We start from the raw sequence: 16,121 nt of genomic DNA, 5'->3' as shown, positions 1-16,121 counted from the left end.
AGGATTCTCTCCGTACTAGAGAGTCCTGAAGTCTGGAGAACTCAGGAAAAATAATGGGTCAAATGTTCTAGAACTACAAAAGAGTGAGATTTCTCAAGAATCTCCCCACAAGTGTGAGTTCTTTCATCCTATAGTTGATCCAATACCAGGATCCACTCCTGCTCCCCAGCAAGCTGAACCACAACTATCACTTGTTGGGAAATCCGGGGAGCTAGGGGAAAACAACGAGTCAAATGCTCCAAGACCACAAGAGGAAGACACCACATCTCCACCCAAAACCTCAAGGCATTAGGTTAATAGGTCACCTCTCTTATAATTTCAATATTCTTCACATTCATAGTCAATATGGGACATAACTAGTCACACTTGAAACAACAATCACTTTGTATTTGACGTTTTAAACATTTTTCTTTTGCTTATAATTGACTCCAGTAGTATTTTTTTTGCTTCTTCTAGGCGCCCTAAAGTAGAACCGGCAATATGCAATATGAATATGATCGATCATGAGTTTTCAACCATGACGATTTGGCAGTATGTATTAAGTATTATATTTATATAGTTTATGGATTAAATGGAAAAGAAAATGATAGTTTAAGAACTACATTAAAGATTTACTATTATGACAAACTACACCACATGTGTTTAACTTAATTTAAAGTTTCTAATAGATCAAAATGATAATATCATCATTGAGCATGACTCTACTTGTGTTCTTGATTTGGTATAAAATGGGTCTCCTTACCACTCATATGCTCCTCTGGTTAACATGTCATCATCTTCAATTGGATTGAAATATATCCTTCATTCATACGGATTCGGATTCTTTTCTGTCCTTCCTCTCCAGTTTTATGTCATGTGCAGATCTGAACGATCCATCAATAATACTATAGTGTTGACTACTAATATTTAATAAAAACCAATGGCTGAGATCAAACAGGACCATTCAATGGCCGGAGAGGATCCAATTCCTCATTCATACCCTTAGAGAAGGTAAAGAATGTGTTGATTGACTTGCAAAAAGGGTGCCCTTTCAAATGACTCCCTTAGGATGTTGAACCCATGTCCTGCACAGCTTTTTCATGTTATCCTCGCGGATGCCTTAAGCATTTTGAACGTAATTTTGTCACTAATAGTAGTTTTTCATGTGAGAGGATGAACTTATTAAGTCACAAATTGCGAGAGCTTAGTTTCTAGACGCCGAAGTTAATCAACTCAAGAGAAATATGGATGTGATAAGTACTTAACCAAGGAGGAATAAAGAAGTTATGTCAATCTAAAGAGATGAGAGAATTTAGAGTTTCAATATTACTATGTTGAGATCATCAAAATAATCCCCATATTGAATACAAACATGAGAGGACCCAAATCTCACATAAGCGCATATCAACTGTGGATGGATATGTATTTTGGGAACTAACTGATCCCAACCTCATTTTTCTAAACAGAAATTCGTGATTTTTCTTCGAAAGCATGACTATATGAACATCGTTAGTATACTTTAACTGTAAGGCAACATCGGCTATATGTATAATGTATAATAATGTTCATTAATGCCAAAGTCTGTGAAAATATAGCCAAAGAGACGATGAATAACAAAGCAAAATAATCTTAGAAACATAACAGAGAAATTCATTACTATAAAACGATGCAACTCCTGCAAAGGAGGAACTGTATAATGAGAAAAATCAATATGAACATAGTTAGTATACATAACTGTAAGTGGAAACCCTATGTAGTGAATATTGTTAATATACCTATGGGTAAGTATAAATCCTAAGTAAAGAACTATGCTATGGTATGAGGTAAATATTAAGAGGTTTTAAGTTTAAAAACCTCCCATTGATTTTTTATTTTTATTTTTATTTTGAAGAACCCCTCCCAATACACAGGAAAGCCATCATAACCGAAAAAACTATAACTACAACAAAATGGAAAATTCTATTACAGTTCCAATTTAACTCCATACCCTGAACTTGTGAATTGGCATTCTGTTTCCAAATAATGCAGACTTGTATCATACAAGAATCTGAGACTTGGCAGCGACACGCGAGCATTTTTTCCTTCCACTCTTGCTAAGACCACAAACACATATCTCAAGGAGATCATAATCCTCCTCACTGAATAACATGGATGCCATTTTTGGATTCTTCAAAAGCATCTTAGATGTAAGGAACCCAGCTATGGTCCATGTTTGATACAGCCGGGCTTGTTTACCAATAAATTTCCCGGAACGAGTATCGTAATATTCAGGCCAAGAATCAACTGGCAGCCTTTTCTCAGCCAAATCAACTGCTTTCTGGGCTAGATCAATTCTCCCCATTTTCATGCATGCCAATGTGAACTGAAGATGGTGTACAAAGATTACATTAGAAATTAAAGTAAAACTTCATGAGACTTAGGGGTTCAATAGTTGAGGTATTAAGACAAGGCAAAGTGCATATATTCAAGAACATATCTGAACTTTCCTTAAAACAAATCTATTGCAAACAGGAAAAATTTACCTGCCACAAAAGGGTTGGCCAGGATCCACCGTTGTGATATGACCAAGGGCTGCAAAAGTTAAGAATGTTTCCGTTAAGATGAACACCCTAGAAAAAATTCTGACTGTAAACACAAACACAATAATATGATATAAATTCTTTAAACATACTCGTAGATGTGCAAACAAGAGAAAGGAAACTTATAGTCAGAACTTACGTATTCTTTGGGTCGCTACCAGTAATTATCCGCCACTCTTCATTATCCAAGGCAGGATAACATATCTTAAGAGGCATATGCCCTACGAGATCATCCCATTTTGCTTCTATCAGATTTAAAATAGCCTCGTTCTGTCTTGGGGTGCTCAGTGACGAAATAATAGACCAAAGATTTCCCAGCGTGAAAAACCGGAAATCCATGTGAGCAGGTTGCAGATTCCCAATTAGATATCCACCTTTTTCTGGAATCCAGTCCATTACCCAGAAAGGAATTTGCTCTGGATAGATGTTGAATTTGTTGATGGCATCCATGGAGTACTCTTCAGTTTTGTACCTGTATATTTCATTAATCTTTTTCATATCCACCCAATAATATTGTCTAATGTGGAACGATAATGCACTCAATCTGTTGTTAATGGCTCTAACAAGATCATTGGTTCCATCTGTTACAGCAAGCATTTCACGCGAGCAGCGAAGAGCCGAGTAAAATAATGCCTGTCAGGTGAAAATTACCACATATAAGGAAAACCAATAGGAGAAATAATAAGTGAAACAATTAGAATGAACCACATACTTCTTCGATTACAATTTTTCAGAACTTCCGTTTTTTAAATAAAAAAAAAAAAGGTTCTATTTACCACATTTGGAAACTATTCTGTTTCTGTGATATGTTCTATTTAGAATTGAAGGAAAAGGATGCTCTATTTTAATTCGTAATGACAACAATTACCCTAGTTTATAGGTATATGCTCCTATTTTAATGTTATATTTTTGTACATACTTCGAGTGACATAAAAGTATATATTTGTTAAACATGATATGAAATTATTTGGTAATAATTTCCAAATGCATAAAGTACTTAATGCAAAACACAGAAGAATGAGAAAACATAGGGTCGTTAAGCTCACTTGGATTTCAAGAGGGTGACCATGAATGCCCATACGCCTGTCTATCATGCAAGACCCGTCAGTGACTAGCAGAGATGGAAACATATCAAAACCATCTGTTAGACACAATTTGAGAATCATTTTCAAGCCTGTTTGAACATCAACCCTTTCTTGCAAGCTGTAGTCACCCGTGATCTTCCCATAAGCCCGCAACAGGATGATCCACCACAATCCTATATTAAAAAACACAATACAACAGAAAAGAAAGAAAAGTCATTTTGTTATTATGTTACTCATTTATTAGAATGCACTTGATTTACATTACAACTTATAAGCAGTTTTCAGGAGCATCATTTTTATCTATATGCACATTATAATGAGCCGCTGAAAAACAAACCTGAATCTACAGGCGCAACTCGACCAATAGCTGATTCACCAAAATCAGGATCTAAAACTTCTTCACGAGTATCTCCTTCAAGAGCTACGGTTCTAACTTTGAAACTAGCAGGCATCAAGCCCTGTCCTGGACTGTAGCAGTCCACAGTTTTCTCCCAACTCTTTGACAATTAAATAAGGGGAAAAAGTTAGAATACTAGAAATCAATAAACAACAAAGTTTTGAACGTTTGTAACTTCTGTAAGCATAACAACTCTTTCTTTTGAAAAAATGATCACTCAATATTCATAGTATATACACTTCCTTTTAGCATTTAACAATAGGATTTACCATTGACCACCATTCACCAGTATCCCCAGCTAACTCTTTGATTAAACATGGTAGGAATCAATGATAGTGAATAACACAAATGCTAGAAGAGTTTAATGATTGTACATGTACACACTGACAGTGACACTAAAAACATTTACACATGCATTCAATTATTGACAAGCCGACCATTTGTAGACTTAGGTCCTATTTAGATAAATAAACAATTTAAACACTTATAGCATAAGCGCTTATCACATTAGTGTTTGTGTATAATCTATTTCTTAAGCAAAAATAAAACAAAGTCAAATTATTTTCATATATGGATATGATATAAGTTGTTTTCATAAGTTATCATTCATGGCTTATATAAATATAAGCTAAAAACAGTTTATGGACATGTCATAAGTTGTTTCTATAAATTCTCTCAAATAGTCTCACAAGTACTTAGTAAATAAGCTCAAATAAGTCCATCCAAATAGACCCCTATAAAACAATCATTGAATTGAACCATTAAATAACTCTTAAAGGCTACATTTTACCTGCAATTGCAAGGTATGAAGAAGAAAGTACTTAACAATCTCACTATCACCTTTAAGCAAGAAAGCAAGCGCGGAAGGAATAAAATCCCGAATAAACACTTGATCATAATTCAATGGTAACTTATCACCAGGATCATTTGCAGCCACCGTCCCCACAGGATTTCCACAATAAGTAACAATAGCATCCTTCAACAACTTCCAAGCTTGTTTTTCCGCAACACTCTCTTCTTCTTCTTCTCTTACAACACTCTCTTCATCATTATGAACACTTTCCACCACTAATGGCTTCACATTCAACCCACCCTGAATGTAAATTTTCTCAAAACTATTGTCATTAACACGTGTCTCAACAGAAGTTGAGAAATTTTGAACCTTGAATCCAATTCTTGCACCCCTTTTTGCTGAATTTAAACTAAAACACCTTGAAGTTGCATAATTTGAAGAGGATGGATTGAAAATTTTCCGGACACTACCCAATTCATGCTGAAACCCTAGTTTTCGAAAAGGGTAGTGATTTTTGCTGTGGTAAAGATTGAAACGTGGTTGAAGAAAATCGTTAGGTACAGGAAGAGCGTGATGAGGTAGTAGGGAGCCAAAAATCGATGAATTCTTAGAATCAATGAGGAGTTTACGCGCGGAATTTATGGCGCGGTTACGAATTAGGGTTATTGTGTTCATGGCGAAAAAATAGGGTTGATGTAATAGTAACAGAAACTAAATCTGCGTAAATTGTTACTGTAATTAATTAGTGTATAAAACTGTGATTTGGGAGAATTTTAAATGAATGGGAAAATATGAATGTAATGTATTCTTTATAAAATCTGAAAAAAGGGTTTGATTCTTGAAGTGAAATAATGGAAATAGAAGAAGAAGAAGAAGAAGAAGAAGAAGAAGAAGAAGAAGAAGAAGAAGGTAAGAAAGAGGAGCGAATGGGGAAATCATGTGTTATGTAAAATGGAGGCGGTGATAATACAACCGGCGGGGAAGTGAAAAAGAATTATCATGTCATCATATCTTTCATTTTTATTTTTTTTATGAAATCTTCCATATATTTTGTTTTTAGGTATGATTTTTTCAAATTTTAAATGGATCTTGTTAACATGTGCCCTTAAGGCACATGTTAAGATATACTAAAATAGAAATTTAACATTTAATGATACAAGAAATTTAATGCTTCAAAAGTCAAAATGCACAAATTAGCATTTAATAATTTCTATTTTTACTTCCTTAACATGTGCCTTAAGGGCACAAGTTAACATTCTCCATTTTAAATTTATGTGTTTTTTTGGTATTTATGATTAAGATTTAAGAGCGCAAAAGAAAATCATATATATTCATGTCCTCCAATTTAGTAAAAGGACTAGGAGGGGTTTAGCCCCTCTTTGCTATAAAAAAAAAAGAGACTAAAATATCATGAAAAAGAGAAAAGCACTAAAATATTAACTGAAATTAAGTTAAAGTATTAGGAGTATAATTTTACTTAAATATATGACTAGTACATCTTGTTCTAATTATAGGTGAGGTAAAAACAAAATAAATGATATCTTGAGCATAGATCAGTTGATAAATACGCAAAGTTGAAGTTCAAATTCAGAATTTTTTAATTATTGATGAATTTTTAACCATTTAGACAAAAATAAAAAAACTACTACTGAACTTATTTATTTTAGTAATTTTTAAACTTTTTTTCAATTTTTTTTGTTAAAGTAGATATATATTTTTCAAATATATATCTTAATAAAAAATTGTGAAATAGTAACTGCATTGTTCACTAAAAAATTTACGAATAGTTTTTATATAATGGAATAATTAAGATGGAGGGAGCAAATAAGACACAAGGAAGACAAAAGCACATACAAACCACGTGAAATTATATATGGGTAGTTGTTGAGGAGTCAGCATAGAAATTTGTCCACAACTTCTTACATGGACATGTCACTGCCACAACTGCATGTTTGGTTCACTGCTCGTGTTCGATCAAGTTACAATTTGCCCATAACACACAATAATGTGCCTGCTTAGTTGCTTACTTTGTTTTAAAACTTTAAATATATAAGGTTGCTAGAACCAAATTTTAATTTACGATTATAAAGCTCTAGGTAAAGATTTAGTAGGACGACAGACCAACAAATGAGCTTAGAAGCCCTCAAATCCTTTCAATTGGCAAGTAAGAAACATTACAGTCAACTTTAACTGAAAGAAGAATTCTCATATATCCCCCATCACTTTAGTTGGGATCCAAACCTAAAAATGAACCCGTTAGATTCTTACATAAGGAGCATCTCTTCCTCTAGTTAGGTGTCTCTCATATCCCGCAAGAGATTATTTATCCACCAAAAAATCTTAGCAAAGCCACCTTATTGAATCTCATCTCAGTTGACCAAAAAACATAGTTGTCTCTAATTCCTTACTTCACTTCGTATTATTATGTAGATACTAATTTAAGCATCGAAGTGTCTTTTGCTGTTTTGCATATATGTATACCTCTTCCTCATTTGACATCGACATATACTATTCAAGCCAGCAGATGTACCACTCTCAACCTTCCTGGAGGTTAGCTCGGGTTTTTATACAAGAACATAAATGAACGGAAATTATCGTGTCTAGTGGCTACCATGATCACTAGACTTGTGCATATAAACTTGTTTATGATTGCTTCCATTTCTTCAACAAGGTATTGGTTGGGAATACTCTGCATTCTCGAAGGAACACAAAATGTTGTAGCTACAGGAAAGGTATCAACGTTCGAATTTCCAGTTACAAGGTTAAAGGCTTTGCTAACAACTTTTGGTGGATAAAATAATCTCTTGCAGTATATCAGTAGTTAAGGAGAAGCTGTTGTCTATCACCTCATCCAACAGCAACAAGAACAAATAGATTACTTGCATATAACCAACAAAGACCAATGTAGAAAACCATATTAACAGGGACCGGAAATTTCCAAGCGGAACAAAGAAATTTTGACTTAAGTACCGTTTTACAGTATTAGTAAGCAAATTCACAAATCACATCAGTACCAAAAAAAAAAGTAAGTACAACATTATGAGATTAATAAAGAAAGTCTAGGAATGTATGATTCCAAGGAAAGTACTTGACAAGTACTTGAGATTAATATCTCCTCATATACAATAACCAAGTTATCGCATCTTCGTTCAAGCCCCCCAAGATAACAATGGATTGTCCAACATCCGACTCTACTACGACTACTATAGCAATTGCTCGTCCAATGGAGACTTGATTCGCATATTAAGTTTTTCTTTTTATGGGGCCAGTACAACTTACAAGTGTTTTGATTTCCAGATGAATGTATGAAGGGATTACAAGTTTTTTGGGGCCAGTACAACTTACAAGTGTTTTGATTTCCAGATGAATATGACAAAAGGATCAACAGACCCAACCCCCAATAAATGAAGATACAGAAAAATAGTTTCATCCCAAGATTTGGCAATTTTTTATTCTAAACTAGCTTACTCTACCTAGCCTGACCCAGACATGGTTAAACCTTTTCTACTTCTGATATAAGCTCAAGAGTATTTTGGTCGGTCGGTTAATGGTGACCCCTCACCCATGAGGTTACAACATCGACAATTTTATTATCCACCAATTTTGCATGAAAATAAGCAGCAAACACTGGAACATAAATCTTTGATAAACAATGCAAAAGAATACAAGAAAACACAATGTACACCTGAAAATAAACAATTCTTTAGCTACGTAATCTGATTATGTCTTACTCAAGCCATTTCTTATCAAAGGTACAAAATTTTGCATTTTCTGTATCAGTAACTATGCAAGTCTGATAGGTAGTCAGGATTCGGTCTGATGCCAGCCGAAATATATCATAATCATGTACAAACCTCCGCTGCATCTCAATATTTCTAATAATGCTCAGTTCAACTTGCATTGATAATCAGACAACACTGAATGCTGACTGTAAGGTAGATGAGAACCGAGAGGCAATTGTCTGAGAGGCATATTGTTGAATCTGCTTCTTAGCATCTGAAAGAAAACCAATCAATTGTTATCCATTGCGAGTTATTCAAATGAACACAGCATGTAATGATAAAACAGTAAATTGAAGTGGGGAGCAAAGATAAGTCTTTCATATTGGGTAGGAAAGGGAGACAGAGGGTGGCAAAGATAAGTCTTATCCATTGCGAGTAGAATCACAAATTTCAAAATGGGATGTGAAACTAGGCTTAGAGAAACTTCTACAGGCATGTATGTCTTCACACATATCTATATCATTCCAAATGAAACACAAATGCTAAACAAGGGAAGTGAAACACAAATGAAAACAAGGGGGCAGAAAGTTCCCATAAACAGGGTACTATTACAATGGTCAAACTGTATTTTCATTCCAAATATGTTTCTAGTTAGTTAAACAACCCTGCTGCAACTATTTCTACTACTACAACAACAGAAATGACAATAACATACTTCCACTTTCTGGGAATATAAACTGAATGTGTACTTATGCTTTTCAAGAGATAGTAGCCCAAATAAGCACAATGGATGTGTTACCCACCGCATATACAAGTATGCAGCTAACAAGCATCAACAGAATAAGAACTCTATATAAGTATACAATATATCAGCATCCAAAAGCATCTTTGAACCAAATATATCATAGTCCAGCCTTAAGAAATTATGATTTGTAGATTAAATTGGTCATGTTCGGGTGCAATTGGCAAGTACAGTCATCAATTTGTATTTGGTACAAACATTTAGTTAGTAAAATATCCCAGTGAGTGAACAACTTCACACGAGGCAAGCAGAATGCAGCAAATACTAACTTTGAATATTTCAAAATGAAAAAGAGAAACAGGTGTAACAAATTAAGATTCCAAGACTTCAAGATGACGTGTTATGTTACACGTTATAAACCAAAAAATGTATATGTCTTGAATTGGAAAGTCCAGTATCTCATTATTCCAGACGATTCCCCAAACCTAAACCAATTTTGCAATGGAAAGTCTAATATCTTATTATTCCAAACTATTTCCCCAACCTAAATCAATTTTGCAATATAATAGAAGAAAACATTTTAAGAACTTCATCAATAAATTTGCACACCTTTTTTGCATTTGGTAAAACCAACGATATTTGCAATGCTGAGGGTCAAACAAACTCCTACAACAAGGAGATAATCAGCCTGAAGCCTTATGAGCGAGAATATAGCCAACATAATCCATGCAACTGCCTGTAAAACAATACAAATAAAAAATAATTTATTGTGCCGATTACCAGAAAACACCATTATGCTCTTTTTTTAGCAAGGTGTGGGCAATCAAAACTACAAAATAAGACCCTGGCATGATAATTGACAGAATTATTCTCCATCCAGATCCAAAGTATATAGAGAATTCAGCACTTCCTGAATAAAGTCTGATCGGGTCATACAATCATATATACTATCCTGCTCAATCAGGACACAACCACATTTTGACTGTAACGCCATAAGGACCGAAGGAAAAACGGAACTATCACTGCATGCTATAATCGATCTATAAATTGTCTTACCGCAAGGTAAAGGGTCCACCAGAAAAGCCATGAATCCTTCTTGTTCATCCGGGCCAATGACTACAGAGAAAAAACACACAATTCATGCATGCATAAAGAATTTGAAAACCATTCTTACACTAATCCATGTTCAAAACAAAGAATACCTACCTCTTGGTCTAGACATTCAAATTTCCAAACACTCTCACCAAGATCATCAATCTCATTCCACCATCTCAAACCAACTAAAATTCTTCCACTCACATTCTTAACTACCCAAAAATCAAGAGCAGCAAGTAGAACAGTCACCACAAAAATAATGACAAAGTTATCAATAAAAAGAGCCGATAGAATGTAAAACGCCAACGCCGCACCCTGTCAGTTGCAAAACACATCAAATTTCACAATGCGAACATCCCTTATGCCAAAAAATTCACAGTCATCAAATTTCACAATGTGAATATACCTTATACCAAAAAACAACAACAAAAATTCACAGAAATGAGTAAACTAAACTAAACCTTGAAGAGAACATGAAAGAAGCAAGTCCTTGGATTTGCGTAATTTTCAATTACAGCCTGCAAACGGAGCAAAATCTCAATTAATCACATCAAATTATTATTTATTAATCAAATAAATCTTCGGATTAATCAATATAGCATGAACATTCCAACGAAATATTCACATTGAAGAAATTTCCAGCATAGAAAGTGAATCATCGATGAAATGGAAATCGTGGATGAACAAAAATTCACGGAAACGACCTAGAGGTAAAATTAAGAAAGCAGATCTAAGAATGGTTGAAGAAAATCTGTAGTTACCGGATTGGGAGGATCCATGTGTGAGTTTCGGATAGAGAAGGAATCAAACACGACGGAGCATACAAGATCTTACAGTCACCGGAGATTTTTCAGATCGAAGTTAGTTTTTTTCCGATCCAAAAGTTTGTTAGATTTGCGAGTGAAATCGTTTTTTTCTTTCTCTATGTTGCTTGCACGGACCAAGGGGTCTTTTTTTTAAAAAAAAATAAAAAAAAAAAATTAAAAGAAATGCACATTGTACAAAAAAAAAATGAACAGGAAGAAAAAGATATTTTCTCTTCTCACTCCTCCCGTGAATCTTTTATTCACCGAATTTCCAATTTTGTCCTTGAAAAAACTTCGGTTCGTAGAAATTGAAGTTTTTTTTGCCTTGAAAACAAATTTCGGTTTCTAAAAACCGAAATTTACTCTGAATTTGCACTAGTAAAAATTCGGTTTTTGCAAACCGAATTTTTTTGCAAAGACAAAATTAAAATATTGGGGGTATAAAAGATTAACGGGAGGTGGGGAGAGAAAACATCGAAGAAAAGTGTTCTGATTTGGATTGGGCTTTACATGCATTGATTTAATTTCAAAGTAATTTACTATTCACGCCTCACTTTTATTTTTCCTTTTGTTCGTAGATGAAGTGACATTAATTATCATAAACTTTTACACACAACTGCAAAGTTTTGAATCAAAATTTGAGTGTGAAGGTGTTCACATTGAACATGTCTCTTTATTCTAATACACTTTTCATGACACTCTTTTTAAAATAAAAAAATAAAAAAACATAACAAAAATGTTTAACAATTTTTCGACTATGTTGCTAATTGATTATACTTATATAACTAACAAATATATTGTCCGAGGAGGAAGTCAAGCTTTGTGTTGATTCTGAATTGGTAGTCAATAGCTTAAGAAATAAGTTTGTTGGGGGTGGTGTTTGATTCAGTGTATTATTCTTTTGTAAGAGAAAAATGTTTGAAACTCTTTTATTGGTTGTTATTTTAAAATAATTTTGTGATTAGACTAATAACTTTAAATGCAAATAATTGAAATATTCGCAAAGGTTGCAGGTTGGTGCAGTACCAAAAAAACACAAGTCTTTCAAAAATAATTCATGTAATATAAAAATTCCTGATATTCTATTAAAAAAATCAATTTATTCGAGCTTTTGTAAAATAATTATCTGAATTTCAATATATGTAAAAAACAATATAGTCATATTTAAAAAAAAAAAAAAAAAAAACTTAAAGACAAACGTGTACAAAATAACTTTCTTACATCAAAATGTTTATAAATTATTTTTTAATGTCAAACATACAGATTGTTATCTGAGATAATCTGACCTTTTGATTTTTGACCAACTACCAAACGTGCATAAAGAATACAATATGTTAGTGTTATATTTCACTTCATCATCATTTTCTTAATCTTATACATATTTTTTTTTGAAACAATCTTATACATATTTTCAGCCAACTAATATTTAACAAAATATAATAAAAAAATTGAATTTAAGTGGTTAATAACCTTCTAAAATAGTGGGGAAAATTTACTACTATTTAAATAGCATTTCCTTAAAAAAATTATAGTCCAAAAAGGGTATAAAATGTTAGAACTACAACTTATACAAGTACTACTAAATAAATAAATAAATAAACTTCCTTATCCTTTTTCATAGTGTTGTTGTCTCTTATATATTAAAATTGAATTAGTGGAGTAGATTAGACTCGTTAATTTTGGACCAACTAACTAACTAACAACCAGAATTGTGGGTTACAGGAAGCTGGACTAACCGCCACACGGCCTTCAATTTTACAAACAGAGTGTCTACGTTGCATGCACGCAAAGGATACAGGTCCCACAAAAATACGACGAATTACTAGTATGTATTTAGATGGATGACACGTGTTTAGTACCATCAACGTGAGTCACCATCGTGTGGATCTAATTACGTATGGCATGTCGGTGGTAAATGGTAATGTTACTAAATGATAGCCACAAGGACGGTGGCAGGTAACCTGAAAAAGAAAGTGAATAATATTCTATACTTTCTTTTGTTGATTCATGCACCACATAATATTATCCCTATATTTATTAGGATTTAAAAAAAAAATAAAATTAGATTACATACATTAATTAGTAATAAAAAAAGATATTTCACCAAAAAAAATAAAATAAATCAGATGGATAGTTTTTCTTGTTGTTTAAATGCTAAGTGTTAGTGTGATTTTAACTCGATCGATAGATATATTGTATTTTTATATTTAAAAGTTAGAGTTTTAATTTCGAACATTTCATTTATTTATATTTAACAATAACAATAAAATTAGACTATGAGTAAATTAACAGTAACATATAAAACAAATAAATAAATAAAATAAAAGCAACAACAGTATTAGTTTACCATGTCTGCCCCCATTTTCAAAGATGCATTTAATGTTGGATAAACACTTGAATATTTGGTTGTTCACGTTGTTCTCTAATAAACGTATCTTCTTAGTGTATACTCTCTCCGTCCCAAAATATAAGCAAAAATTGGTCAATGAAAGTTGATGTATTTGGTTTAAAATTTAGTCCAGATACATTTACTTTTGTTGATCTTTTTTTGCTTATATTTTGGGACGGAGTAGTACTACACTTCTTTGTCTCTTGTTTGCCTCTTACTTTTTACTAAAAATGTCAATTAAAATTTGTATGCAACTGGTTGTCCAACAGTTCATCTATTAGAAATTTTATGTAATATGCAAAAATCACATTTTAATTTTGGTACTCTCACTTATTCACTATAATTTTTCATTCACATTTAGTCTAAATTATTTGAACCATAATCTCTTGATTTATTTTTTTCTTCTAGACATTTCATTTGTCAATGAACTCCAATCTCCACAATTCTAGTCCAATCTTATGCAGAATGAAGGTAGTCTTTTTGTTTCTCAAATGAACAAAATAACTCGTATTTTAGAAATACGCATCTTTTTCTAAATCCGCACTATATAATCTAAATTTTTAAAACCCTTTATTTATTCCAAATTCACAAAATAGCCCACACTTTATAAATTAACCATATCATACATCAACTTATCCATATTAATTTTTTTGACTAAACCTATTACATATATCAGCAATTTTCATCTCAATCAACTAACATAATTATGCCTCGTGATGTTAATATAGAGAGTAGCGATGTGCAATTAAATGACGATGAGTACGAAACACCACAATTTTACACTCAAGCTATATCTGCACCAGTTGTGAAAATGCCTAAACAAATATTCTAATCAAAAGAGGATGAAGTTATTATTCAACCATGACTCAACATTTGAAAGGATCTAATTGTTAGGACTGATAAAAAATGAGATAGTTATTGAAAGATGATTGGTGAAACTTATAACAAGCATCAAGACAAAATTTTAAAGGGAGGGAACCAATGACAATAAAGGGGCACAAAATAAATCTTGTTGTTCAAAAGTTTATTGGGTGCTACAAGTATATTATGGCTATGTAGAAAAGCGGAAGCTTAGAGAGCAACACCATTTTACGTGCCGACATAATAATATAAAGGGTTCAAGGCAAATCAAAGTTTTTTAAGGGTCTTGCTAACCAATGTTCCCGGGACACTAGTTAATGAACTAAAAGAAGAAATAAAATAAAATTTGTGCATGAAAAACATCAAAATATAAACTTTTGTTGTATTGACTATACTATTTCCAAGTAAAACTTTTTAAATTTGAATCCTTAAGAAGTGTTCATGGGACAGTATTTAACATTTGCCTTAAGGAGTGTTATAGTTTGTATTATTATTATTATTATTATTCATTAGTATTTTTCAACAAAGAAAATGATCTCTCTTGTCCACTTTAATTTAGTGCTCACCAGTCACCACCATGTCACTCTCCCCCTCCACTAATCATGAACTTTGAATATACTTTCTCCGTTCTATTAATTGTCACATATATTTACAACAAAAATTTGTCCCAAAAAAAAACTTAAAAGTAGAAACAAATATTGGATTGAGTTGAACTTTACAAGACTTGAGAACAGTCTTGTAAAAATAATATTAAGATTTAAGTGAACTTATTATTCTGTTAATTGTTATAATTAATCTCAGTTAGCTATAAATTTGAGCTTTTTAAAAATTGTAGTATGATTTGTTAGCCTAATTAAAGAATTATGTCATATTTTTATAAAAAATAATAAATTTAAATATGTTATTTCATGAATCTGACCTATTTTTGCATATTTAAAGAGGCTTTTGTCACTTGTACTAAATACTTGTACTAAATTATAGTTGTTTTAATGTTAATATATTTTATGTTGTTGTTCGTTCTATCATTATAGAAGCATTTTCGGTGATGATATTTTAAACAAGTTTCATAGACTAATACATCGTTCTAAAACATTGTTTTTTTTTTTTTTTTATATAGACGAAATGACAAAATCATTATAAATTTACACATACAAGTGAAAAAATCGGGGTTCGAATTCAGTCATGGTGTTCGACCTAATCACCTTACAATTTCAGCAAATTTTTATTAGTTGAGTTAGGAGCAAGTTTCATATATAGAATAATAAAACACATATCGTCTCATAAAAAATTGAAATTAATTTTATGCCTATTACTGTATCAATTATGGAAGCTTCCACATCTAATTATTGTGTGCTTAATATTTTCTCTTTAGAGTAAAATATATAAATTGTTTAAATATGATATGACATTGTAAAAATTATTTGATAATTAGTAATATATGAAACTTTTTCTTTTTGAACTAAACGAACTTAATTCATATCATTAACTAATAAATATGTTCAATACATAAGGGATTAATCTCAAATCTATGAAAACTAACCCAAACATTGGCTGTCCTAGCAAGAGTATGAGCAACCAAATTCGTTTGTCACATAACAAACTTAACCTCAAAGTTTACATAAGAAGAATAATGTCGTTAACAATTAAACTAAATTCCGAATTGCCTCGTCTTC

The 16,121-nt window shown here is 32.3% G+C and overlaps 2 protein-coding genes across 2 annotated transcripts; both read right to left on the bottom strand.

Moving 5' to 3' along the window:
- Positions 1 to 1,654: 1,654 nt before the first annotated feature.
- Positions 1,655 to 5,703, bottom strand: LOC123888042 (alkaline/neutral invertase A, mitochondrial-like). The gene is made up of 6 exons (XM_045937017.1): positions 4,831 to 5,703; positions 3,981 to 4,140; positions 3,605 to 3,816; positions 2,698 to 3,191; positions 2,502 to 2,550; positions 1,655 to 2,341 (listed from the first exon to the last, which is right to left on the bottom strand). The coding sequence occupies exons 1-6, from the start codon at positions 5,506 to 5,508 to the stop codon at positions 2,015 to 2,017; spliced, it is 1,920 nt and encodes a 639-aa protein (XP_045792973.1). The 5' UTR covers positions 5,509 to 5,703; the 3' UTR covers positions 1,655 to 2,014.
- A 2,744-nt stretch (positions 5,704 to 8,447) lies between these two features.
- LOC123887940 (Golgi apparatus membrane protein-like protein ECHIDNA) lies at positions 8,448 to 11,344 on the bottom strand. The gene is made up of 6 exons (XM_045936918.1): positions 11,154 to 11,344; positions 10,854 to 10,910; positions 10,504 to 10,707; positions 10,354 to 10,413; positions 9,907 to 10,033; positions 8,448 to 8,829 (listed from the first exon to the last, which is right to left on the bottom strand). The coding sequence occupies exons 1-6, from the start codon at positions 11,169 to 11,171 to the stop codon at positions 8,741 to 8,743; spliced, it is 555 nt and encodes a 184-aa protein (XP_045792874.1). The 5' UTR covers positions 11,172 to 11,344; the 3' UTR covers positions 8,448 to 8,740.
- Between the last annotated feature and the right edge of the window lie 4,777 nt (positions 11,345 to 16,121).

Source organism: Trifolium pratense, linkage group LG1 (genome assembly GCF_020283565.1).
Source record: "Trifolium pratense cultivar HEN17-A07 linkage group LG1, ARS_RC_1.1, whole genome shotgun sequence".
In the NCBI taxonomy this organism is placed as follows: domain Eukaryota; kingdom Viridiplantae; phylum Streptophyta; class Magnoliopsida; order Fabales; family Fabaceae; genus Trifolium; species Trifolium pratense.
The sequence above is the reverse complement of the archived record's forward strand: the minus strand, read 5'-3'. Positions and strand labels throughout refer to the sequence as shown.